This window comes from Vidua macroura, chromosome 5 (assembly GCF_024509145.1).
Source record: "Vidua macroura isolate BioBank_ID:100142 chromosome 5, ASM2450914v1, whole genome shotgun sequence".
NCBI lineage: Eukaryota > Metazoa > Chordata > Aves > Passeriformes > Viduidae > Vidua > Vidua macroura.
In genome coordinates, this window is record NC_071575.1 from 69,516,372 (window position 1) to 69,543,059 (window position 26,688).

Sequence of the window (26,688 nt, forward strand, 5' to 3'; positions counted from 1 at the left end):
TAGAATTATTTAGGTTGTGAAAGACCTCTAAGATCTTTCATTCCAACTGTATCAAGATGGGGTGACATGAAAACCATTGGGAAAGGCTGAGGGGATGGAATGGGTTGGTGTACAATAAATCACTCACTGCTTTTTTTTTTTTTTTTTTTTTTTTAATTTTCACTGTAGCTTGTCCTCCTTGCTGCAGGATGAATTAGGAAGGCAAAGCTTCTTCCTCTGAGCCATGGAGACGAGGGCATCTTTCATTGCCAGCATGAGAGAGACCCAGCAGCTCTCCCCAGAGAAGGATCCCAGCCCAGCCAATGGTGATGGGGAACAGTTTGATTCAGGTGAGCTCCCCTTCACCCCCACGAGTCCTTGTCACTGCTGCAGCTCCTCACAGGTAGAGCTGGGAGTCAGGGAGGCATTGGGAATGGTTGTACAGCTCCAAGCCTCTTTTTGGGTCTTAGGGATTGGACTGTGTTCTGTGACTGATGGGAAATAGGAGCTTTTCTTCTTCTGGATCTCATCTGCAGTATGTATCAGCTATTCAAAATTTAAACAGCCTTGGAAAACCTTTCCCAAGGCATCATATTGTGTTCTCCCAGCTTCCCCAGCATTTTTTATTCTGTTGAAGTTTTGTAGTTAAGAGAGACAGAACAAACATTCAGAAATTTACAGCATTTCTGCTTTGTTTTGACCTTCCCCCTCATTTCCTTCACTATTTTTTGGAGTGCTTCAGTTGAGGGGGCTTCACAAGCACTGAGGAGAGGAGAGCTGGTCACACATTGTCCTTGTGCTCATGACTGGATGCTTTGTAATGCTCTGGGATGGGCTCCTGAAGCTGTGAGGATCTGCTGTGCTAAACTTGGGTGTTCTATGGTAGATGCAGAAAAGTAAATACTACATTCTGGTGATTTTTGATGGAATCAGATGCTTTAACTTCCCATATGCAGCCTTAGCAGGAGGAGACTGTGTCATATGATGGAAAAGTACATTATGGCTAGTCCTAACCTACTTTCTTTCTGAAGCCAAGCTTTTCCCTGCTTCTCCCTCAGCACGTCAGAAATTCGGTCACTCAGCCTTCAGTTTCCTCACTTCTTGTAGCAGCTCAGTGATTTTCCTGTTTCCTTGGTCACCAGATCCTTGGATTTCCAGATTGGACATGTCTGGGCTGGTCTAGTCACCACTGGATCTATCTGTGGTAGAGAGATAGGAATCTCTAAGATGAGATTCAGTTGGCCAACCATAGACATTTTTTTTTTTTTTGGGAATGAGTAGAAGTGCCCTGCAATGCCTAAATTTTGGTGGGGATAAGGATTTTCATGGGTCTGCCAAGGCTGTGCCAGAGGTCTGTGGTTGATCAGGTGTCTGTGTGTCTCCCTCTCCCCACACCTGTTGTGGGAGCATTTCAGTGCTCTGTTCACTCAAAAAGTCATGTATGTATATCTAAGTGCAATAAATAAGATGTCTAAGCAATTTGCCTTAAATACTTTCTCCTATGGTGAAGCCTGGGGAAAAAAAAAAACTGTGTTTCCGGAGCCACAGGGTTTGGGTCTTTTATCCCTTTTTTTTTTTCCATAGCTGAACATTCCAGGGGGCTGTTAACAGGTGGAACAGTTGCATTTTTATAGTGTCAATGTATGAGCACTTTAAAGCCATTGAGAGGCTCGCAGATAATGACTTGTTGATTTTATTTGTCATCCTGGGCTTGTTTATACATCACCGTATTGTAAACCAGCCAGCCTTGACTCTTTCATTAAGAAAAAGCTCTGGACCTAAGTAGCAATAATTGGAAAGGGAGCTGGTATGTAAAATAGGTTTAATGCCAGATTTATCACCTTTCAGGGTGTCCTGTGCTCCTCAGCAGTTGGGTTTTTGTGATGGATGAGGAGATTTGTGTGCAGCCCTGTTGCATGTTTGGGGGGTGTTGGGTCCTTCGGGCTGGTCTCATCCCTGTGCCGCTCTGTGTCTGCTCTGGATGCCCCCCTGCCAGAATTCCAGCAGGGAATAAAGTCCATTAAAAAACCATTTTGAAAACATACAGTCCCTTCAGAATCCGTTGTGGTGAAATGAAGCAAAATAAACCACTGATGCTGTGATAAATGAGTACTCTGACATTATTTTTACAGACCTTGTAAAAGTAATTTCCTGATAAAGTCTGCAGATAAAACATGGTAGAGGAGCCAGGCTGGTGATGTGTCAGAGAGGAATGAGCTGACAGCGAGGGAAGGCTGCAGCTCTCACTCTGCCTTGCCTCTGGGCCTTGAAACCTCTTTATTTGGGTTTAGAAAGGAGAAATCTGGGTGGCATTTTATTCAACAGGTGGTGGTATGAGTTTTGCTGGGGATGTGAAAGAACCTGCCAGTGCGAGTCTCTGTGCTGGCCTGTGGCAGAGTAGGTCAGGGTGAATAAGGTTGTGAAGGACTTGATGCATCCACAACTAGCATCTAGTTGTATTTGTTAAAAAGCTTTTTCCAAATTTTGGAGAAGACTCTGACCCCCATGGAGACATTACTCCTTGCAAGGGCTGGGGATTATGCCCTAAAATGACTGAAAACCTCTGTGGAATGAATCTTACCTGTAAGAATGCTGAGGAAAGCTGGAGAAAAGGAGACACGTGCTGAAGGAGAGACTCACACAGGAGATTAGAGCAAAAACAGGAATAAAAACTGAGTACACAGAGAGCATCCTGGGCAGAAGGAAAGGGAAATGCTGAAATGAAATCAATGTGATTGATTTCAAATGAAAGTGCCTGACCAGGAGAGAAGATAGCCCAGGGCTGACTTGAAAGCCATAGAATCACAGAATTATTAAGGTTGGAAGAGACCTCTAAGAACTTTGGGTCCAACCATTCCCCCAGCACTGCCAAGAGCACACACTAAGCCATGTCCCCACGTGCCACATCTCTGTGCCTTTTAAATCCCCCCCCCAGGGATGGTGACTCCACCACTGCCCTGGGCAGCCTGTTCCAAATGTCCTGTCCATGTCCTGAGGTGGAGATGCCCTTGGGATTGTTGGAACAGCCCATCCCAACCCCACAGACACAGGTGGATGCAGGGACAGGGGGAGATGAGGCAGGGGGAATGATGCACTTCAAGCTTTTCATGTCAGGTGCTTCTGACCTTTGGTGAGATGGAGATTGGTTGTGCTCAGGGTAAAAAGTTGCTTAAGCAATTTTAAGCCTGGAATGGATAATCATATCTGCCCATCTACTGATGGACTAACATAACTTGGTTTTAGAGGCTCAGCCTTTGGAAGCTCTGCACACAGCTCTTCTCTATAACATTAACTCTGCAGGGTTGCAGGCATGAAGGCTGAAAAATATCCCTGTTCATCTAAATGGCCTGCCTGCATGATACAGAATTTTTACACCAAGTTCCTACCTTGTGGTTAAGTTGTAGCTTATCATTCAGTCAAGGTTGAACAAACCCCTCATTCTGGGTCAGATATCTCAAGCAGAGCCAGCTTCTGAGCCTGGAGGTTTTTGCAGTGATTGCAAAAATCAAAACAAAGCCCATTCTTTATTCTGCCATGAATTTGTCTATTTTTGGATTGTAATCATGGAATTGGGTTGTTTCTTGCTGAGTTGAAGAGTCATCTGGTAGCCTCTTTATCACTGGAGTAAATGTTGATTTGCATCTCCATATTTAAGAAGATGATTTGAGTTTAGGGCAAGGAGTCAGACTTAATGCAGCAACATGCAAGTGTTTAACAGTGTTGACAGCTCAGCTTTGAACTCCTAGACAGATCTTTACCCTCTCTACCAGCTCTGTCTCAAAAACCCTCTTCTGATCCCCTTTTTTCACCCTCACCTACGTGGGTCTTGCTGCCACAGGCAGCAAATAAAAACTGTGTCTTCCCCTTTTAATAATGAGAGATTCCCTTTGCACAACATGATTTTCTCTGGCCCTGGAAACTGGAGACCTGTAGCAATAATTGCAATAAATTAACCTAGCCTTTTTCTTCATAAAACTGTCTGGGGAGGGTTCTTAATTCAGTTTGTCGTGAGTCACTTTAATTACATCATGACCACACTGATGAATGTTCGGGCAGGTAAAAGGTCTCACAGAGTTTGCCTGATAAATGCTTATTGCAAAGAGCTCATTGCTAGACTGTAAATATTTTTGCTCTGGGGATGAAACTGGGCTTGCAAGATTGCTTGGGAACGAAATGAAAACAATCAGATTTGGCTGATTTTCTGTAAGTGAAAGATTTATTTTTAATTATTGCTGGGTGCCTTTCAGAGATGGTTTGGGGCCTTGGCTCTGCTTCAGTGTGGTTACAAAGGAAGAAAAGGAAGAGTGGTCATGTCCAGCCCTTGCTGTGGGGAGGGATTGTGTGGATGGGGGAGAGAGGACACAGAGCCCCAAATCTGAAGGGGAGCAGGGAGTAAGAAGGCAGTGGGGATCTAGTGAGGTTTGGAGAAAGCAACTGTAGCCTTGGGGGAAAAGGGTTTATCTGAAATTTATGGGTGCAGTGATGCTGAGGAAGGATAAGGGGTGGCAGGAGTGAAAATGGGTTTCACTCATTCCAGGGCCTGGGGTGTTTGGTCTACACTTGGCTCAGCCAACAGAAGCATCTTCTAATTTATCACTGGGACACTGCTGTAATTACCAGTGCTGGGGGAGCCACTTTGAGGGCACAAGGACATTGCACCTCGGTGATGGTGGGCAGGCAGCCACCTCCCTCGCAGCCAGGGAGTCATCAAATGCAAAATAGAAGAGCACAAGTGCCTCTTGCAGTCTATGACAGTTTTGTGCCCCCACTGCCATGGAAGCAGAGTCATTTCTGGTCTCAGTGTTGGCTGCTAAAACCCCAGAGTCTGCTGAATTCATAGTAAGAGCTGGTCAAAACACAGATATTTAAAGCAAGCTTTCTGTTTTCCCTTCTGTTGATGTTTATACTGGTTGCTATTCTCACCCTGAACTCTTTGACACAACTTTTGCCTTCTTTGGCTGTGTTTTAGACTGCTTTTCTTTCTCTCATTTTTAATTTTTTTTTTTCTTTTCAACAGATGAGGGCTCCAGCATTGAGGACACAGACTTCAACTGGGATGAGTTCCTGGAGGAAACAGGAGCCAGTGCTGCTCCCCACACCTCCTTCAAACACGTACGTGCTCCCTCTGAGCCTTGTGGGTGTTGTACACCTTCCCTCTTCTGCTTTTCAGGGGTTCCCTGGAGAGCTGTAGTGGAGTTTTCCCATTTTGGGGAGAAATTGTCCCTCCACACATGTGACAGCCTGAGTGGGAATAGCCCCCCAGCAGGTGTTAGGTGACCTTGGTGTGTTTGCAGTCACAGATTGGAGTTCTGTGTCTGTGCCACTCCCTTATCCTCTGCCTTTGCATCAAGTTTTCCATTTTTGAGGGGTTGTGTTGCTCTCCTTTTGCTTGTAATGCACTCATTTTTTTCCCTTCACCTGTTTTCCCCTCTGCATTCGTTGTTGTCCGTGCCAGCCTGCAGAGATGAATCTCACAAGAGTGTCGTGGTTGCCCAAAGCTCCTTTTAATGCCTGATTTACTGACTGGCAGAGTCACTCAGCACCAGAGTTCAGTGTGGCTCGTAGGAAACCATCTCTCCTGGCTGGAGGTGCTGTCTCAGCAGTGTGGGGAGCAGGGACCTGGGCAGGTGCTGCTTTTCCTGGGTGAACATGGAGCGTGCAGGCAGCTGTGGTAGTGACAGGTCTGTGCTCTGCTCTGTGTCTGCACCAGCAGCATGTGAAGGCACCTCTGGAGATCACCTGGTCAAACCACCTTTGTGTCCAGGTAATTTTGTGGCTTGTTTTGTAGTGCTAAAGGAGCTGCAGGGGTGAAAAGCCTCTCTTTTATCTAGTCTGAAAAACCAGTACAGTCCTCCATTCCCTATTTTGCTTTCATTTTAACAACAGTTAACCCAGAGTATTGCAGGATGAAGGACCATAATTCTCTATATTGGAGATTTGCAGGGCAAAGCTTATTGTGGAGTTCATTCTTGGTCCAGCAGCTGCTTGGAGAGAGCATCTTGTCGCAGATTTCTGCTCCAGGCTCAAAGTAGAAAGTTTTGTGCTTCATGAAGCCCTTAAGAATGTCTTCAGTTGTGTAGAGATGCCTTGCTGATCCTGCTGACTGCAGTGTCTCACAGCACCTCAGTCCTGGGAGTGTCACTGTGGAACAAATTGGTGCTGGGAACAGCCCTTGGTGACTGCTTCACAATCTGAAACTTCATCCTCAAAAATCTGGCCAAAAACCTGAAAGCTGTTGGAGAAGATTGTATTATCTGTCTGTGTGATTCTCCTCTTGATGTGATTTCCAGTCACAAGTCTCTTGTGCCAGAGTATCTTGTTGGTGTTCTGGTGAGCACAGGGAGAGAACCAACAAATGAATCAATCTCTGCAGGCATCAGGCTCAGGTGCTTTGAGCTGCAGCTGCCAGTGTGTACTGGGAGGAGGCCAGGAGATCCAGTTTGTACTGGGACATGGGCTATTCTGTAGCCTGGATTATTTATGAGCATTGCTGAGATCCTGTTTTAGCACTGAGTAAAGCAGTGCATGTCACAGGCCACCCTCAGTGTTAGAGCATGTCCAGAGGTCCCTCTCAGTTGTTCTGTGACTCTGGGCATTCATTCTGCTGGAAGTGCCCACACAAGGAAAGGCACGTGGAGTGCAAATGATAAATGGTTTGGCTGGGCAGCCCTTGGGGTCAGAAGCTGGAGTTGCATGAGTGAGGGATTACTGCTGGTGGGCCACAGGAGTTTTCTCAGCAGCTCAGCATCCCCACATCTGTGAAATCCTGACCATGTTATATTTGTCTTTGTAAATAAAAGAGTCATTTAAAACTGCCATTTCTGTTGGAAAGCAATCAGAGACAAGCTTACTTAGAGTTATAATTCCTCTGGATTCAGTAGCTGATAAGGTTCTAAGAAACCTGTGACAACCTGTCCTTAAATATCTCCTGAGGAGTGGCAGGTTACATTTTGGATGGTTTTGTGAAGACAAGGCTGGCACCTGACCAATGTACTGGCATCCACCTCTTCTTTATCAGCAGCAGCTAGAGGCATCCCACTGCTCCTTGGAACACAGGTTGTGCTACAGCAGGCCCTGGTGTTCATCAGCAGTGTCCCAAAAGAGATGCACTAACATCTCCAGTGTCCTGAGGCAAGTTACAGGTGACCTCTCACTGCTGAGATAAGTGGAAGTGACATCTCCATCAGATGGCAGGACAATGACCCAGACTATTTGCTTCTTTCAGTGGCAGGTCATACCTCGTTTTCCCTGGTGCTGGGAGGGGGAATTGGGTGAGGCTTGAGCTGCTGAGGATGGGTGCAGTGGAAATACTCTCCTGGTGCAGCATTCAGCCCTTGATGCTTGTCAAGCCTCTAGAGGTGCTTCAGTGTTGTTATGTGGCTAAATATTGTAGTTGGGCTTAACTCCTAGAGGTGCTTTGTACCTGCCTTTCAGTGTCCTGTGATTTGCCTGGTGGAGCTGTGCAGTGGGAAATGAAATTTCATTTGAGTTATGCTGACTGTATCCAAGGCATTAGGGACATTTAGGGAGTGAAGATGATTGTCAGTCCTCTCTTGGATGTAGTACACCTGAAGGTGCCACTCCTGCACTTTAGAGCCTGTGGGACTTGCATGATGGGATATGAGCCAGTGAAGTAGGAGTAGAACTGCCCAGACAGGTGAAGAAGGAGCTGGTTGGATTGAGAAGCACAATCAGCTCATGTCCTATCCCAGGGCTGCTCTTTAAGGGCAGCATTTCCAGGGGAGGGGAGGGGAGGGGATCTCCCTGCAGAAAAAGTAACACCATCATTCCTTTCTCATTTTGCAAGGTTGAAATCAGCCTTCAGAGCAGTTTCCAGCCAGGGATGAAACTAGAAGTGGCCAACAAGAGCAACCCAGACACGTACTGGGTGGCCACCATCATCACCACGTGCGGGCAGCTCCTGCTGCTGCGTTACTGTGGCTACGGGGACGACCGCAGGGCAGACTTCTGGTGCGACGTGATGACAGCAGACCTGCACCCCGTGGGCTGGTGCACGCAGAACAACAAGGTCCTGATGCCACCAGACGGTGAGTCCTGCCTGCTTTGTTGGGGTCGTGCTCTGGTATTGGGCTGTGGGCTCACCTCCAGGTTTCTGGCTGGTCTGGGATGGGTACTCCGGGTCCTCGGCTGGTGTTGGGTGATGTGGGCAGGGTCGTGTCCCCACAGGGCCAGTCAGCCTCCAGCCAAAGGCATTTTTGCCCTAGTTGGTAACAACAGAAGGCACTTCCATAGGGAGATGTCTTTTTACTGCTGAACTGTAATGCTGTGATTTTCACTTTGGGGAGAAAACTGTCCTGTTCTTGTAGAAAGGAGGGGTGAAATTCAAGAGTGAGAACAAACTAAAATAAGCAAGATCAGCTTGACTGTAACCAAAATCAGAAGCTGACTTTGCACTCCAAAGTGCTTTGCCCTGAAAGTTCAAAACCTTCCATCACCAGACTCTTGCAGCTCTTAATTCCAGTGGTAGATCAGTGTGATTAAAGATAGCAGAATTTGATCATTATTCATTAGGGCATGTCCTGATTGGCAGCTCTTAGGTGCACAAAAGCTGAATGGAAGTGTTATAGGTTCCCGAGTGGCCCATGTGTAGCAGTTTGTTAATAATACAATTTGATCCCCAGTGTATAAAAATATAAATATATATATATATATATCTGTATATACAGACTATGTGCATCAACAGAGCATCTGTGGTGTATCCTTGCTACTACATTGCTCCAAGCAGAGGCATATTGTCAGTGTTGCTCCTAAGTATTCCTGCCACATATCCCATTTATTCTGGATCAAGGGAAGAAGAGATGAGTGTTCAGCCTCCAGCTTGTGCATACATTTAAGGAAAGTCTCATTTAAGGGCTCTGCTGCTGAAGTTACTCTTTCCCTTTCTGCTACGTGTGGCCATTGGAAATAGTGCATGTGCCAGTTGTGTGCCATGTGAGAGTTCTCCTGGAGTAAGTGTTCCCTGACTTCCTCCTGAAGTGAGCTGTAGACACAGTCTTTGAATCAAGGCTGACATTTCCTGCCTTGCATGTGCCCAACTGTGAGCTAAACTTGTCTTTTTGTTCTGGTCTGTGTGTTTTGAATAAACACAAGATTGATTGCTTTAAAAAAAAAAAAAAAAAAAAAGTCTTGAAGATAAATAGGGCTGAGAAATCTCTTGGCTTAGTACCAGTAAATCAAGCTGATGTGAGAGGGGTTGAGGTATTTTATTTTATTGGCCTCTTAAACTACATTTTATTATGTGGATTACAATCAGCAATACCAGAAAGGTGTACAGTGCTGCAGACTAAATCTCAAATGTGAGGGTCAGTGGGGTAAGAGAATTTACTGAATGTCATAATAGAAAATAACAATTCCCTTGTAACCTGAGGCAACTGCTTTTCAGGGATCTGTTGGAATTTGCCCTTTGGGTCGTGACCACTCTGTGTGAATTGCCTTGCTTGAGTGACTGCAAGTGTGCAGTGTGTCCTACATGCCTTCTTCACTGGTGGGTGATGTAACTGAACACCAGGGTGCTCAGTGTGGGCAACTTCCCTGTTAGTTCAGAGGGGTTTTTTTTTTTGTTTATTTTCCCACTCCCATTTCCAGTGAATAAACTTTGTTGAATATGTCACAGTATAATTTTCAAAAAGAATAAATTAAATACATGGGTTGTTATTTCAAAAGAGATTTAAGCATTTGAGAGCTTGGCTCATACTTTGGAATGAGGCATCTAAAATGCCCAAGGGGATCTGAGCCTTCGGGACTTAAAAAACATAGGACCGGTGCACTGGTAAACGAGAAACTGATGTTCTCTATGAACTCTGTGGATATTTTTTAAAACCTCTTTATTTTGTTGTCAGACTTTTGGGAGAAACAAAAACCAGCTTTAAATTGCACAGACCCAGTTCTGAAGGCATCAGTTCTGCACATCTTGATTACACTGACTGTATCTGTTGGCTAGACCATGCAAACAAACAGCATGGCTGGGGCTGGTTGTTTGTCATTAGGCTGTGATTTTAATCAGGGGCTGAAGGCTTTGGTTAAAAAGCAGAGTTGCCAAAATGGACTTAAGTTTAACAGCCAGAATGACAACACTGGGACAGTGCTTTCTTTCTGCTCACGAGTCAGGCTGGACTGACGGGTGCTCATCTCGTAAATGTGATGCCAGACAAGAATGGTAGAGTGATGGGACAAAGAATTTCATTAGATGGGAGAGAGATGCAACAAAATGGGCTGGTTCAGTTCAGCAGGTCAATAGAACTTGATTTAAAGTCCAGCAGACACAGAGCTTTTAAGAGGAGGCTGCCAAATAATTGTAGTTTATGATCCAAATCAAAGGAAGTTGATTAATTTGCAGACGGCTGCTCCGTTATTTATGGGGTGACGTTAGTTGCATCATGGTGCCTGTGGCCTGTGAGTAAAATGTCAAGTCATGTTCTGTCCTCCTGTGACGTGATGGTGCAGTCACCACATCAGGAATACCTGAGGTGGCAATAAAATGTCTTGGTTTATGGCAGGATGCTGTGAGTGCACGTGTGCCTGTGAGCTTCACGCTCCAACCCCCTCCTTCACAGGAAATCAAAGGAGTAAAATTGTAGTTACTTCAAGCTTTGCCATTAATTATATTTTTCTCATTACAAATCGGTGTGTAATTTGAATTGCAAACTCAACTATCCTGGCAGAATAGATCTGTTTACCATTCAAAGCAAAATGAAAATTATTTAAATTAGTTAATATAGAACTCATTTGAATGAATTGGATGTTTATTCATGAACTAGCTGAGGCAAGTGTGAAGCTGTCCTTATGGTCTGTAGCTTTGGCACTGATCAGCTCTAATGTCACGTCCTGGGACAGAGATTTCTTCTTTATTGCATATTAACTGTGGTGTAAGCAGTGGGTAACTACAGCCTGATGTAGCTGAGTGTGAAATTTTCATCCCTCCTGACAAGGCCCTTCAGCAATTGTAATTCACACGAGGTAGAGCAGCCTGCTTCCAAGTTCACTGGCAGTGGCAGCGCTGTGGTGGTGTGGGAGGCTTTGTTTCCTAGACAAGGAATGGGATGTGAGGTGGATTTTCCATCAGTTAGTTAAAATTTCCCCATTGCATCAGCCTGCATTGAAACACAGAGAGCATTTATCCCCTCCTGTGTCTTACCCAAAAACTCCCTTCCTCCTCAAAGTGCAGCTGTTTATCGCCATCCTTTGTGCCTTGGACTGAGCATCCTTCATCCCTTTTACCCACTGAACATTAAAAATTTAAGCCTAACTAAACTTTCCTGACTAGTGAAAGGAAAAGAGGTGTTCTGTTCATTTCCATGTGCTGTTTTTCCTCTGTTGGTGACAGTTGAGTTCATGGATGCATCCGCCATCGGGCGCAGGAGCGGCGTGGAGAACCTGACAAGTGTAGTAGCTAAATTATGCATTGTGAAAGAGCAGGGACGTCCTGTGATTGACACTCGGGGGTTTCTGTACAGATTGCAGATTTCCAGCTGAGCTGACAGAGCCCAGGCTCTCCTGGCACTGTTGTGATGCATCCTGGAATGAGCTAAAGACACCGGATGACGGGATTGTTTTGCACACTTGGAATTGCAGCAGTGGCTCTGCTTTGATGTTATTGACAGGTGGAAATTCAAGCAGGGCATTTCTGTGTGCAGATTTGTGAGCTGGAGGCTGTGGAGATGGAAAGAAACACAGCAGGGAGAGAACCAGGTCCATATTTTGATTTTGTGGTGGGCTGGAGCGGATGGGGAAACCTCTGAACACTGGCTGTACCTGGGCTTGGTGACCAAGAAGATCAATCACACTGTGATTCTGTGTAGGAAAGCAGCTTTTAGTTCCCTGTTGCATCAATACAATGAGGATTAAAGTTCAGAAGTCTGATCCTGGCTTGAAATAATCTTCTCTTTCATGGTGCTGAACTTGATAAAGTTTAGTCATCAATTATCCAATTAAGAGGGGTAGACTTTTGCCTGCCCAGGTTTTCTGTGAAGGCAAACACCATCATTTGGTTAGTATTTGAGACAGGTTTTCATGTGGCTCTCAGGTGAGATTAACTCCTATCCCAGATGTAGGCCAAAGGAAGGAAATTTCACTGTGGTTCCAAGTGCTGGGTCAGATTCTGGGCAGGATATGGTTGAAAAAGGGAGCTAAAACTTGTGTCACGGCATATTGGGTTGCCTTCAAATGACAACTTACTGCTTTTTTTTTGTTTGGTTGGCTGTATATATTATCATGTGAATCTATCACAGAGCAAAATCCTGCTCTTTGAGGTCAGCAGTGTAAAGGAGGGGAGAAATAAATCTGGTTGGCCTTGGTGAAATTTACAGCAGGATGATTCTGAATGGCCAGAAGATGGTCTGCTGTCTTGCAGGTGTGGATTTGATGTCTCTCCAAGGCACACAGAAGGCTTTTTTTGGGGTCACAGATCAGGGTGGTGCTGATGTGGCCCATACCCTTGGCTTTCAGCATCATTATTGGAGCTCCCTTGCTGAATGCAAAGCTTGTCCACGGGCTCTTAAAAGAGGGACACAGAGATCAGAGACAATGTTTTTGACAATGGATGTGGGTGTTCAGAGATTCCCTTTCAGAAAATACAGTTATGGATATAGTTGGGTGGTGTTTTTTGGTTTTTTTTTTTTTTTTAATGGAGTCATCTTCCCTCTGGTGATCTCATCCCAGAAGAAGTAAAAATTAAATTGTACTTGCAGGTAGAGGGATTAGATGGGCAGGGTAGACTTCTCCTTTTGCTTTTTTACTGGTATGGAGAGCAGATCTGGCCCCAGTTTAGCTCTTTCACCTGAAATATTACTTCCAAAGAGCTTGAGGCTGGAGAAAATAAGTAGGCATTCACTGAGCTTATGCTGTTTTACATCAGCTAAAAACTGGGCCCTCGAGCCAAGTAAAATGAAACTCGGAAATCTTCTTTGGCAGGTTGCACTGTCAAAGCCTGTGGGTGTTTCTAAAGCAGTATACAGGGCTGTTTCTTAAAATCTCTGCCTGATATTTATCCTGTTATTCCATCAAAACTGAGTTTAGACTAACCTAATGTAAATAGATGGCAGGATTTCTTTATTTTAAGTGCTGCAAATGACTCTTAGTACAGTGTTTTATGTGTGCTTTTCAAGTCGACTTCAGCAGCCTATTAATTATGCAGGGATGACGTTAGCATAAATAACTAGTCAGCAAATAAATGTCAATTAAATATTCTATTAGCATAGTAGGCAGCTTTATGCATTGGCATAGAACATTTAGCAGATCATACTTAATGAGCACATAAAAAAATAGATTTTTTTTTTTCCTTAGCTCTCCTGACAACAGCAAAGGAGAGGAGGTAAAAATGCTGGGTTTGGCTGAAATTTGCTGTAGTAGGAGTCAAGTCAGTTGATTCTGGTGTATCTTAGGAGTTTCCAGGAGCTGGAATTCATTGGAGCATGTCATGGCTTGGCATTTCCTCACAGCCCCTCGTAGCCCCTTGCAAACTTGCTCTTGAGAAAAACATTTTCATTCCAGCACCCTCAGTAGTTTTTCCTTCCCTTCCTTGGCATGACTCAGATCCCTCAGCCTGGGATGTGAAAATTCAAGAGTCTGCTCGTGGCTTGAGTGGCATCAGGATAATGTTGTCTTGATAGGGAAAATGCTCTTTTCACTGTGGTGTGAAACTGCAAATCTTTTTCATGTGCTACTGGCTTTAGTTACTTTCAAAAGACTTAGTACTGCCAAGTGAGGCCCTTTTGGGGTAAACTGAGCATAACAGCCCCCCACGTGTCTTTTGGGAATGTAATTAATTGTTGAGCTACTGTGTAAATGTGGCACAGCCTGCCCAGTGGGTCAGGCTTTGCAAGAAGTTTGAGTTGTAGACTTTATCAAATGCAGAGGGTTTTGGTCATCTCCAGGTCTGCTGGGCTTGAGGTCAACATTTTCTGGTTTGATTTTCCTTTTAATATAATTTTTCAGGTCCAGAGGCGTAACTGCAGAGAGCCTTGCAGGGATGAGATGCTGGCAGGTTTATTAGGTGGAGTGGGGAGTAGATGATTTATCCTGGTATTTCAGTTGTGAAACTCAGACAAAAAAAAGAAACACATCCTGAGTGGGAAGTGCGAGATGTGCACTGCTGTGGCTCTGTGAGAGATGGAGAAAATTGAGGGGAAAAAAACAATGTTTGGTTCAACAGAGGTCTTTTTGTTTAAAGTGTTTTGGGAGTGCAGTAGAAGTGGTCTTAGGAATGTGGACAAGACTGCCAGGTGCTGCAGGGACCCTGTGGGTCAGGTACGTGGCCTTGGGGCACTCTCAGCTCTCTGCTAAGGGGAAAGTTTACCCTGAGGCCAAGTCTCATCAGCTGGGGTCACTCTTCTTGCTTCTCTTGAGTGTCTGGTGGAACTGGCTTAGAAAAGTTCCTTTTTCCCCTTCTTGAAACCATAAATTCAAAGCCTCTGCTTTGTACTCGCCAGTATTTTCCTTCAGGAAAAAGTCAGCGTTTTTCCACTCAGAACCTTAGGGTGGCTGTCTTTGGTTTAAACACCCAAAAACTGTCTTGAGTTGAGTTGCAGCAGACTCAGCACCCCAAAAGTGGGTGCTGGTCTCTCCTTGTCCCTTTGGTTGGGTTAGATTTTGTCTCGGGAGGTTTTGGCCTCTCTTTGTGCATTCATCTTGAGATTCTTCTCCTCCATGCCCCATGAGATGCTCTTGTGCCTGGGGAACCCAGCCCTTGCTGAGGATCAGGCATTAGAAGAACTGAAACCATGCAAGATTGTTTACTTTTCCAGTGGAAAAAAGAAAGCCCAGAGCTCGCACACGAAGTAGGCTCTGTTTATTAAAAGCAAGAAAAGAAACACACTTTTATCAAAACCTAATTTTCCAGTAAGAAGCCGTTTCAGCAGAAACATGCCCAGCAAGCCTAGTTTCCAGGGACAACAACATCTGCTTATACTGGATTTATATTTATTTATGCTCACAAACAAATGGAGGAAGGGAAGAAGGAGGCAGGCCTGGCCAGACAGCCTGTGGTCCAGCGAGGCAGGGATGTGTGCAGTGTCTGTGGGCACCAGAACTGCTCAGGAACCTGCAGTGCACTTCAGGTGCCTGTTCTGCACCTGTATTTGGGTGCTTTTTTTATCATACAACCCAAGAATGGTTTGGGTTGGAAGGGATCTTCCTGGTCTCATTCCAACCCCTGCCACAGGCTTCTACAGAGCAGAGTATTACTAAGGTTAATTTGGAAAAATCAGGATTTTGCCTACACCTAGATTAGATATCAGTGCAAGGCCTTAGAGGGTTGACAGTTTCACTGATGCAGTTGTCCCCTAATGCAAACCCTGGATTTTTGCAGATTTCTGGGTGGAAATACTTTTAATCTGTAGCTGTAGCCTGTCCTTGTTCCCGTACTGGACTGAGCCATGTAGCCAGCAAACCTTGTAAAAAATATTACTTAGTTTTACAGCTAACACTGAGGATAATGCAGCACTGTTTACTCTAGTGTGTTATTAACCCAGCTCGGAGCACGGGTTTAATCTGGAGGTTGGCTGGCAGCCAAGGAAGGGTTCAAGAAGTGGTTTTCCAGTGGATGAGGTTTGAAAGCCAGGGACTCAGACATGGCCCTACTGAAATGAATCCACTCTCTGCCTGCTTTTCCCTCGCTTGGGTGGACTCTCTGTTGTGACTTTTATCTCCACATGCTGCTGCCTTCCTCCATAAAGGAGTGGTGCTGCCATTCCCACAGCAGCTGGATGGTTGGCAGCTTTGTGTGGGTCCCTTTTGGGTGGTGCAGGGAAGGCTGAGCAATGAATCCTGTTATGATTAAGGAAGCAGCACCTTGTGTACAAGCAACAGTAGAGCTGAGGATCAGGGATATTGCAATGAAAACTGAAAGCCTAATCCTTTTATAAACAGTCTGGAGGGGGGAGAAGGAAAAGCAGTGATTTTTCGGGGACTTTGACAAGTTATAAATATATCCTGAGTGAAACCAATAGTGTGGAGCTTTATGAAAGATTTAATGAATGAATATTTCATGCCCACATGGTGCTTCTTCTGTAAAGTGTGCTGTTGGTAAAAAGCAATAAACAAAGAACCTCCTTCAGGGTTTGTTTGGGCTTTTAAATTAAACTAATTTAATCAACTTTTTCAGTCAAGCTTGATATTAGTTCATTTCTGTACACAGCACTGTACTCGGTTCTGTTTGTTTTCTCCTGATACCTGTTCCGCTCTTTGGAAGATGCTTGAATACCAGAGAATGATTCATTTCATCCTGTCCTTATGGTGCATCTGGGTTTTCAAGGCAGAGAACTCCTGACTTTTCCCTAAAACCTGAGGAGCCATCCATCATGTACCATCACAGCTGGAGGTGTTTCAGGGCTCCAGCTGAGGTCATTATCCAGCAGGAAAATCACTTGAGCATGCTGGTCATTTCTGATTGTAAGCAAGTAGGATTTTTTTGGGTTTTGGGAGCCTTCAGCACCTACTTTGCTGCTGCTTGAAGGACTAGAACTAGCCCAAAGTGCTCTGGAATCTGGCCCCATATGGCCAGCAAGGCTTGGACACTTCTGCACTAGATATCAGAGATTTATGCAGGGAGATGGAAATTCTCTTCAAGCTCAGGCTCTTGGCAAGGCTTGATGAGTGTGCTGGTGAAGTTTCTTTATGGTTGGCAGTCATGACAAATGGCCAGGAGGAAATCAGGGTATGTGATTAGGAAATCAGGGTATATTAGCTCTGTGTTCCATGTCTTTTACAATAATTTCTAAAAAATCCTTGAGGATGTGATTTCTCCTTGGGAACAGCAGGACTGAAGCCAGTTGATGTTTTCACAGCTGGACCAGCAAGTGAAAAGCAAATGAGGCAAGTAGGGAGATAAAAGCAAGGGTGATTGGAGGAGTAGCACTAACTTTGGGAAGGCATCAGCATGAGTTTGGGATCCTCTCAACCCCACACTTTGTATGGAATGATGAGGCTGGTGTTGTGTGGAATGAGGCATTTCTTAGCTGCTTTTGCCATGAGAAGGTGCAAAAGTGCTTTTTTTTTCTTTTTTCTTTAATTTTTTTTGCTTCTGTGCAACCAGTTGATTTGGTAGTGGGCAGCTTTGGGAAGTGAAATTTATCCCTCTTGGGTGGATGGAGTATGGCCCCGTGAGGTTTCTCCTACATATGAGCAGGGCTTTGTATTAGAAGAGAGGTTGTGTTAGAAACTGAGGGAGTTTTGCTTCTCCAAACCCACACAGATCTGAGTTCCATTTTTTTTCGGTAGTGTTATTAGGCATTGTGTGAGATTCTGTCTCTCTAGATCAAGGCTCAAGCCCATTGCACAGCAAAAACATTAAACTTCAGCAAATACTGATGCAACAAAACTCCTTGCAAGTGATGCTGAGCTGGAGCAGCTGATTTATCCAGCCGAAAATGTTGGCAGAACCAATTTCTGCGGCAGCCTCTGATCCCCTGCAAGGAAAGCTCATTTCAGTGGGACTCAGGCTCTGTTCAGCATGCTTGGAGCACTTGAGGTGAGCAGCTGAGACCCCATGGCTGTGCCTTCTGTTGCTCATGATTCTGATCACAGTCTGCAGCCTCCACCGTGACCAAACCATTGGTTTTGAGCCTGATGTTTGCAGGTTGTGCTGGAAGAACAGAGATAGGGCAGGAAAGGAGTAATTGCAGCTTGAGGCAGAGACTGTGAATGAGGGGCTGCATTTCTAAGGAAATACTGCAGGAAAAGGCTGTGAGCAGACACCAGACTTTTCTGCAAGTAGAGATTTCCTGAGATTTCATCCTTCTTTAGCAGCGAGTGGAACAGGGTGGGTTTTTGGATGGTACCTTTGAGACCATTTCAGAAAAAAAATTCCCTTTGACAATTCTTGCAAAAAGCTTCTTTCATCCACTGAATGAAAAAGCAGAATCCTCATCCCAATATGTTCAAGTGCCAAGATGGAAATTATTTAATAATCAGCCTCTCTGAGGCTCCTTAAAATAAAAAAAAAAAAAAGTTTAAGAACTACTGGCCCTGTTGCTTTGAGTTTAACCAGTGTTTGACATCATCCAGCTCCTTGGTTCAGACCATGTGAATATGAAACAAAATGCAGAAAATTGAGAATCTGTTCAGTATTGAACAGAAGAATTACAGCCCCATTTATAGGCTTGGTGTGTTGTCACTGAGGAGACTACAGTGTCATTATTCAAGCAAACACCACTGACATGTGCACCTTGCTCATGACTCTGCAGATCCCCACACCTTGAATATCCAGCAGTGAATATCCAGAGTTGTTCTTCCACACTCACACCACGTCCTGGGACATCTGCTGTGGAGCTAAAAAACCCCAGAAACCACAGAAAAACGGGATGATTGACCCTGAAAGCATAACAGTGGGTGCAGACCACTCATTTTTGTAATTGTCAAGTTAATTAATGTCTGGCTAAATGCATTTTTAATAAAATACTGTTAAAAAGTTATTAGTTTGAGAGATTTTTAAATAGTCATTCTTGATAATTGAATTTAATTTCCCTTCTCCAGTCTCCTGTAATTTTCCCCAGAGGAGTTCTGGAATGGAAATGCCACCTCAACTGTAAGACTAGACTTCAGTAGTTAATGATATAATAGGTAAAGCATGGTCAAAGTTAATTAATCTCTAGTGGAGACATCTGTGGAGATGTAAAAAACCCCCATGTCTTTGATATTCTAAGTTAGACACAGTTTTGGGGTGTTCAGATCAGAGAAGGAGGTGATATTTTTGGTGCATTGGATAGGAACTAGGGAGGGTGAGTAGCACAAGGGATTTGATCCAGAGCATGCCAAAATTGAAGTGCACTTTTCTGCAGTGTACCTTTTTTGATCAGTTTGAATACTAAATTATGCCTTTCAGTCCTGAGCTGAGGGAGGATTTTCTGAGCTCTTTTAGGCCAAGGACAAACCAACATGTCCAGTGCCATGTCTTCAGCAGAGCTTTCCTTCAGGTGCACCTCGGATTTGTGAGGAACAGGCGCGGAGTGAATTTGGGAAGCTGCTAGTGGCAGATGCGAGCATCAGCATGATCCCGAGCCAGCTGTGACTTGCACTTGATTTTTCCTTCATTATGCATGATAATGTGGGCTCCCAGTCACCGTGGAAAGGGCTGGATTCCTGAAGCAGACCATATGCTCCTGGAGCCCGTGGAGGTGGCTGATAACACAGCGCGGAGGTTTAAGGGATGCTCCTATAAAGCATTTTCCTGATGACTACTGAAAATCAATTCTTCTAACCCAGATACCAAATTCTGGGTTAGTTCTGGCCCTTCTGCATGACATTGGAGAACTTTTGGTCTGAATTCCCAAATAATCTGTTTCTGTGTCTCTGTGTGAGTGCTCTCGCTTCCATTTGGACGCAGAAGGAATAAAACCCAGACCCACAAATGAGCTTAAGGACATGCTGAAACCCATTCTGATTGATGGTTTATTTTGTGTTGTGAGGCAGAGCATCCACCTCCTGCATTTGTAGCTAAAAAAAGCTTTTTTTTTCCCCACGCTGTCACTTGGGAATGAAGAAACAAGGGGAAAGTCAGCGTTTTTAAGTGTAAAAATGTAGCTACTTCCTAAAGTGCTGGAGTTGATGTAGAAGATTAATTATATCCAGGGGAAACCTTTCCAGACTCAGGAAGTCATCCTGCTATGTGTTGTACCAGTTTTACTGAAGAGGCTCTGCCATGATGAGTACAGAACCTAGAGAGGGGGAAATCCTGCAATTCTCCAGTGCCAAACAGCTCTGGGAAGGTCACTGAGGAGTCCCTGCCCATGTGAAGCATCTACACCCTGAATGTTTTGACTGCTGAAATTACCTTTTCCATAGATTCCTGCTTTGCTTTGAGCAGTTCTGCTGTTGACCTTGACCTTTTCAGCAGGTGAATCAGTTGGGAAGGTCTCTTCATGTAGAACATCTAAATTTATTTAGAAAGAAGCCAGAAAAACTTAAGAGGAAGCATTGTATGATGAAAATGAGATTAAGGGCTCACAAACCAGTTGAATGAACCATGGCTCTGCACTAATATTTGATTTAGCAGTGAAGGCATTTGGGTTCACTGGAGCATCATCATCTTCAGTCAGAATATCCCAGGTTGATGGAGAAGCTGAAGTTTTATAATTCAAAGGAAATTTAGAGCACTGTGGAAAAGCTGCTGCTGTTTCAGGTCCTGTAGCACATTGTTATTCTCACTTCACACATTGTCTTGCATAATGTTCCACGTTGATCTCTGAATCAGGTTTAAACTCTTCAAAGTTTCAGGGGATGTTTTTGATCCTGGGATTTATAGTTCAAGCCCCTTTTCTGTTTCCAAGTGAAGAAAACACATGTTTAGCAAGCACAAAATGAGCCTTGATGGAGCATTTCTTTGATGGTGTTGTGATGATGGTTATGAATTTACATTTTGTGCATAGGATGTTGAGCACCTCATGGGGCCTGGCTGTGCTTTGACTGTACCATTAATTTCGGGAAGGATGCACGATGAATGTTCATCAGGCCCTGCAGGTTCTGATTTGTGGTGCTCACATCACACAGCCGAAAGGCTCCGGAGTGATTAAACGGGAATCAGTCATTAGGAGCTGGCAATACAAATGTGATTAATTACAGAACGCACTGTAAATTGTGAAATGAGTTTGATGGGTTTTTTTTTGAAAACATATGTTTCTGCTTCATGGGGTGTCAGAAGTTGGAGTCGTGGTGAATGAGGCTTGTTTGCTATTTCCATGATAATTTGGGAGTGTGCTGGGTCATGGGAATGGTTAGATTTCCATTGTTGTCCCAAGCTCTGGGGGTAAGCAGAGAGATTTGGGGAGAGTCACAGGCAAATCCTTAAATCAGACTTTACAAGTCCATCTTGAAGCCCACAGCCAGGCTCTTGTACTGCCCAAGGTGTATCCTTTGAAGGCCTTCTAATAAATACCTTACTTTATTCCTTCAGGTCAGCCTCTTTAAACATAAGTTCCTCACTAACTCAAGCACAGTGGCACCAGCCTCCCCTTGAGTTCTGACAGTTTTTCAACAAAAAATCCCTTTTGCCTCTGGGGTGCATCTTTGTGCTGGGGGTGTCAGGCTGAAACTGGTAATGGCTTGCTTTTCACTTTGAAATCACTGCTGGGAAAAAAAAAAAAAAAAACATAGGAAAAAATTTGGAACATACTGCCCAGGGAAGTTGTGGTTGCTTCATCCCTGGAAGTGTTCAGGACCAGGCTGGATGGGGCTTTGAGCTACCTTGTCTAGTGGAAGGTGCCCCTTTCCACAGTAGGGGGTTGGAACAAGAGGATCTTTAAGGTTTCTTCCAATCCAAAGCATTCTAAAAAAAAAAACTCCCGTAATTTTAAGCATTAACTCAAACTTCAGTCCTTTTTCTTTTATTTTTTTCCAATTGGTGTTTCTTCTGTTCTGTATTAAACAGTATAATGCATCCAATAAACTGCAAGCATCATTCTCACTCATTCTCCTCTTTCTGTAGAATACAGAAAATAAAAAAAAAAAAAGAAAAGAAAAACCCAAAATCCCAACCACAAATCAGAAAGGATTTCTTGGACATCACATCCCTCTATTTGTCTCCTATGTTTTGACGCTTTTATTTGTAGTGGATATTTGCTGTAGACTGTTGGCACTACCAGGGAAAAACAACACAATTGTGCCGTGAACTGGTTTATGCTTTATGTAAGAACATTGTGCTGCTGTAAATTTGTTGGGTTTTGCAGAGCTGTTTACAAAGAATATCCTTCAGAAAGTGACCGTGGGGTTTGGGAGTGAGAAGAGTCACTTAGTATGGGGGATAATTGGATGGAGTTTGGAGGTGTGAGGTCAGAGCCCTGGGCAGGATATTTATACTGCAGTGACATCCCCGGATGGAATGGCCAATAAATTTTAGGAGGTGTTATGGCACAAAATCTATTTGGGGCTGGTCTGTGAGATCCCAAAGGCGCAGGGCATGGAGCTGCCTGTTGTGTCCATTGCCAAGGCAAGCCAAGGGGAGGTTGTTTGGTGTTCAGGAAACCTCCAGGTTTTCTTCCTTTCAATGTGTGGCATCAGTGACACCCGGGGCAATGTCATTTTCTGTGAAAGACCCCAGTTCGTACCCGCTGTTGGCATGAGCCAGTGTGTGCCCAGTGCTGCCCAGAAATACTGATTCAGCTCTGAACCAAGCTGGTGGCTGGCTTGCAATAGTTCTGGCTGTGGCTAGGAATTCTGACTTGCATGGGGATTTATCTAGGAATTTAGCATTTTGCTTTGTAGACACAGTTTTTTTTCCTCTTTTTGCGTTTCTGATGTGGAATTAGTACACAAGGAGCTGTGGACTGCTACAGGAAGACCTTATCAGAGTTGATGGCTGGGAAAGCAGCACAAAGATCCTCCCCCATGGCTTTCAAAACTTTTAAATTGGGATTTTGCAATTTCTGTTACATTTGTCTGGCTGTTTCAGTCTGCCTGCCACAGTAAATGTCTGCCTGCAAAGATGACTGAGTATCTTTTGGTTTTCACCCAGAGGGGCTACAATTTGGAAGGAAATAACCATACAAATGCTTGCTAAGTACAAGGAATCTGGTGTATGTATTTGTTTCTCACACAGGTGAATTCATAATCTTCTCATGCAGTCACTCTGAGCTCTGTGATCTGGTTTTGCTTCTGAGCACGTTGGTTAAGATGCTGATTTTCCTAAGAATAACAGCGCTCTCACAATGTTATTGCTATTATTCTTTTATCTCTATGGGATAAAAACTAATGTAGAAATTACAGTCACAATACCAGGTTCCCCCCTCTTTTCCCTGAAAGCTCCCAAACTGCTGATTTCACAAGGCCTTCATTAAGGCTCCTGGGTCTGGAGATTGGGAGCTGGAGCTCTCAGTGCTCGTGATCCATCTCTTCTGAGCCCTGGGCACGGTGCTTAATGCACACGGAAGGAAAAAATAATCAGGGAATGTGCGTGGAGGCTTGGGGTTAAGTGCCAGGAGCTGCAGAGTTTGGATGCTCATTTTCACAGTGAGCCATCACCCTAATGGTCATTGATACTAATGACGGGAGAACCCCTATGGTTATGTGGTGTGTGCAGAGCTTTCAAAATCCAGGCATTGCCTGGCTCTCAGAAATGCCTTTCAGGAACTCGGTGTACGCATCCAAGATCATTTAAGTTAGCCAGTCCTGATTTGTTTCTAAGACTGTTGTTGGCAACAATGAAATTTAGTTACCTTGTTTCTAGAACTGAGTGGGGCAGAGAGCAGTGTTAGTGCTGTTGTTTAAAGAGCGTGCAGTTTCTGTTTAGGTAAGAAATTTTGGAAGAGCACAAACCACTAACTCTGAGTGAAACACTCAGATTCTGGAGTTACACCTCAGGTTTTTTCCTAATTCATCACAGAGGTAACTGAGACTAAAATCAGCCCATTTTTGCCACGTTGGATTCTGTGACAAAATCAGAATAATCAGCCTGCATTCATGCCTGCAGATAAGTGACCCACTGTCCTAGGGTGACTTTATGCTGCTTGTATCCCCAGTTGTCTGTTCTGCTTATGCTGGATATTGAGTTCTGTGCTTTTAAAACTACATCTGGGAGCCAAGGTGGGGAGAAGGAGAAGCAGTGGAATGTCAGAGGTGGCTGTATTAAAAAATGTCAGCTCTCCTTCTCACAGACTGTGTTGTCTGCAGCATGGACAGCAGGAGAGAGCTCTCCTGTGTTTTTAGTTAGTTTTTAGCTAGTTGAGACAGAGAAGTTCCCCAGACTGTGGCTTTTTCTTCTTCTTGGAACTGATCTGCCTGCTCTGGACTGAAAACCCAGAAAAACATCAGGAGCTCACACCTGTGACCCACTGGGGGCCCAGGACTTGGCATGTTCCAGCACAGGAGAGACTGATAATTGACTGAGTGAGCTGAGCTACGCCCCATGACAAGGACTCTCTGAATTTGCCATCTCTTCAGAACAATGAGAGGTTCCATTGTTTAATACTATTCATTTTTAATGCTTGTGAGTACTTTGCTTGTTACATAAACAGTTTTTTTTCCACTTTTCTTGAAGGAGGTTTACTTCCAGAACTGGTTGGGAAAGGGGCTGCTTGAATTTGCTTTCTAGAAAAGACCACTTCAGAAGTTTCTTCCCAAAATTTGCCCTAAACCAGGACACCCACTTAAAAATGGTTGTGTCCAGCAGATATTTTTGCATTCCCTTCCCAGTTTTTGAGGGTGTTTATGAAGGTGGATTTTGGTACCTAGTCTAGGTGACAACGTTGCAGAATTGTGTTTCAGGTGAAATCAGTGTAAAAACGCTTCAAAAATAAATAAAAAAATCATAGAATCATTTGGGTTGGAAAAGATCACTGAGCCCAGCCATTAACCTGGCTATAAATACGTGGAAAATGCTTTAAACAGTTGAATGCTTCATCATTAAATTCCATCCTGTTGAGGCTGGATGGCCACAGGTGACTTTTTGTTATGCTGAAGGACCAGGAGAATGAATTGGTTGCATCCCTGCAAAGTGAAGGGTGGGAAGAGATTAATTCCCCTTTCCTCTTGCCGTGTCCCACCTGCATCTCTCTTCCCTCATTCCCCATTCCCAGATGAGGGAGAGCAGTGCTGTGTCTGGGTGATTCCAGTCTGGCTGGTGCTGATCACTCTTGGTTTAAGCATTGAAACAAAGGGATGTGACAAGTGCAGGTGGAGCTGTTGGATTTGCTGCTGTTCCTTATCTATGTAATTTGATTGCAATTGATAATTAATGCCACCAAGACAGAGCAGAGACCCTTCCCATTATCAGCACCCCTCTCTTTTTTACCCCTTTTCTAAAAATTTATTTTAAATGCTTCAGTGCAAGCCGAGTGTTGACTTTGAGTGAAGGGAGGTAATTAATCACAGTACTTACGAAAATTATTTACTTATGAGTAGATAATTTTCTGCTGGGTGGGTCCCTGAGGCTGTTGTGCTCAGGGAGTCAGGGCAGGCTGGTCTGGCTTTGTGGCACACCGTGCTGTTGGGATCTAGGAGGCAAATTTCTCTTCTGATCTTGGGCAGTTGGACTTGGGAGCAGAAAGCCACAGCAGTGGGATGTCAGAAGAGTGTGTCTGTACCCATAATGTTGTGTTTGGGGTGAAGACAGCTGATCCTACTGCATGGGAGTGCCTCAGTATTTGGTGGTGACCACTTCAGGACAAAGTGTCTTGCTCAGCTTCCTGAGCTGCAGTGAGTTAATGGAGGGGATTTTTACAAGATTTTGCATAATTTAAAAAAATCAGTATAGTAGCATCCAGTCGCCCTGTCTGCATACACTGATGGTTTTCTCCCACAGCATCCCACATCCACCTCTTCCACCCACAGTTCCTGCAGCTGGGCTGGAGTTTGTAGCCAGTGCAAGCTTCAAAAAATGAAAAAGCAACTCCCAAGCCACCTGCTGCTTTTTTATTGTTAAAAGGATAGCAGTTAATTAAAGACTAGAGAAACCCGAGGGGAATGGTGTGCACGTCTGTGAAGGGCTCAAAGGATGTTGGCAAGCAAAGTGTCCTGTGGACACTGAGGCAGCTTTTTGCTCATGAACTTGCTTGTTTTGACCCAGAGGATATAAGCTGCTAATTTCTGGAAACCCTGAATGGCAGCAGGAAGGATAAAAGTCGCATTGTCCTGAAATTCAGTGTAGTTTAATAGAAAAAACTGTAAAGGAGCTGTTCAGGTGAGAACCTAAAGCATGTGTTCATGCCTTTATCTGGTTTTTTTTTCCTCTCTACTTTTTCTAATCAAAGAGTGCTTTTTCATGCAGAGTTGGGCGTGCAAGGATTAAAGTCTGTGTGTTGGCCCTTTCTTGGGTCAAGACCACAGAAACTACAATGCAATATTCTCTTAGAAATGAGATCAAGGTGGGTTTGGGTAGCCTGAAAAATCAGAGGGCACCAAATATCTTGAAGAAAATATTAAAAACATGCAGAATATTGTAATTAAATTAAGTAACTCACATGGGCTAAACAATAATTTGAAGTTTGCACTTACTCCGTTTTATTTTTTCAAAAGTGGGATAATTAACAGCAAGCAGATCAGTCAACAGCTTAAAGGATCATCTACTCACAGAATACAAGAGTTACACACTCTCCTACAGACTTCACACTTGCTTCCAGCATCTCTTCATGAGCCTGTGGTAAATTCACATGAATGGGACCACAGAGTACTGCTGGTCCAGAAGTGTCTTTTGAGCACCTGCATTCTTTGATGGACAGCTGCTTATGGTTTCTGGTTTCCATGAAAATCCTCTCTATATAATATTTTCCTTGAATACTTTATATAAGACAGGTGTGTAGAAAGCAGTGCCTGAGCTCTGAAATTGGGGTCTCATGATATTGGTGGCTGCACCACAAGGAAATCAGATCAACAGCTTTTGATGCACTTTCTTTTCTTTTCTGGACTGAATTTGCATTATTTTGTGATCCAGTTCAAACCACAGAACTCTGTTGCTGTGAGAACAGAAGACTGTTTGAAGTTTTAAGTAAGAAACTGTTTGAAGATGTCTTTAGCCCCATTTGGCTTTTTTTCAGGGAGCCCACAAAAGAATTCAAAGCAAATAGTCATTTTTATTAAAAATGTCATTAACTAAGTAATATTTTCTTAAATGTAGGTTTTACTTAATTTAATTTGGAAATTCTTAATAGGGGATCTGGCTTTGTAGGGTGTGCAGTGGAGCATGTTCCCAGCCCTGAAGGTCTTGGGGAGGGTTCAGAAACAGCCTGAGCCTTTACTTGGGGACAGCACTCAACCCCCATCCTGTTT

General features: G+C 44.1%; 1 protein-coding gene across 1 annotated transcript in view; it reads left to right on the forward strand.

The window, feature by feature from the left end:
- The first annotated feature begins 223 nt into the window (after positions 1-223).
- SFMBT2 (Scm like with four mbt domains 2) overlaps positions 224-26,688 on the forward strand; it is a 92,345-nt gene continuing 65,880 nt past the window's right edge. Inside the window, exons 1-3 of the mRNA XM_053978525.1 lie at positions 224-329; positions 4,997-5,091; positions 7,787-8,027. Of these exons, the coding sequence (XP_053834500.1) occupies positions 224-329; positions 4,997-5,091; positions 7,787-8,027 (442 nt within the window). The remainder of the gene's footprint in view (positions 330-4,996; positions 5,092-7,786; positions 8,028-26,688) is intronic.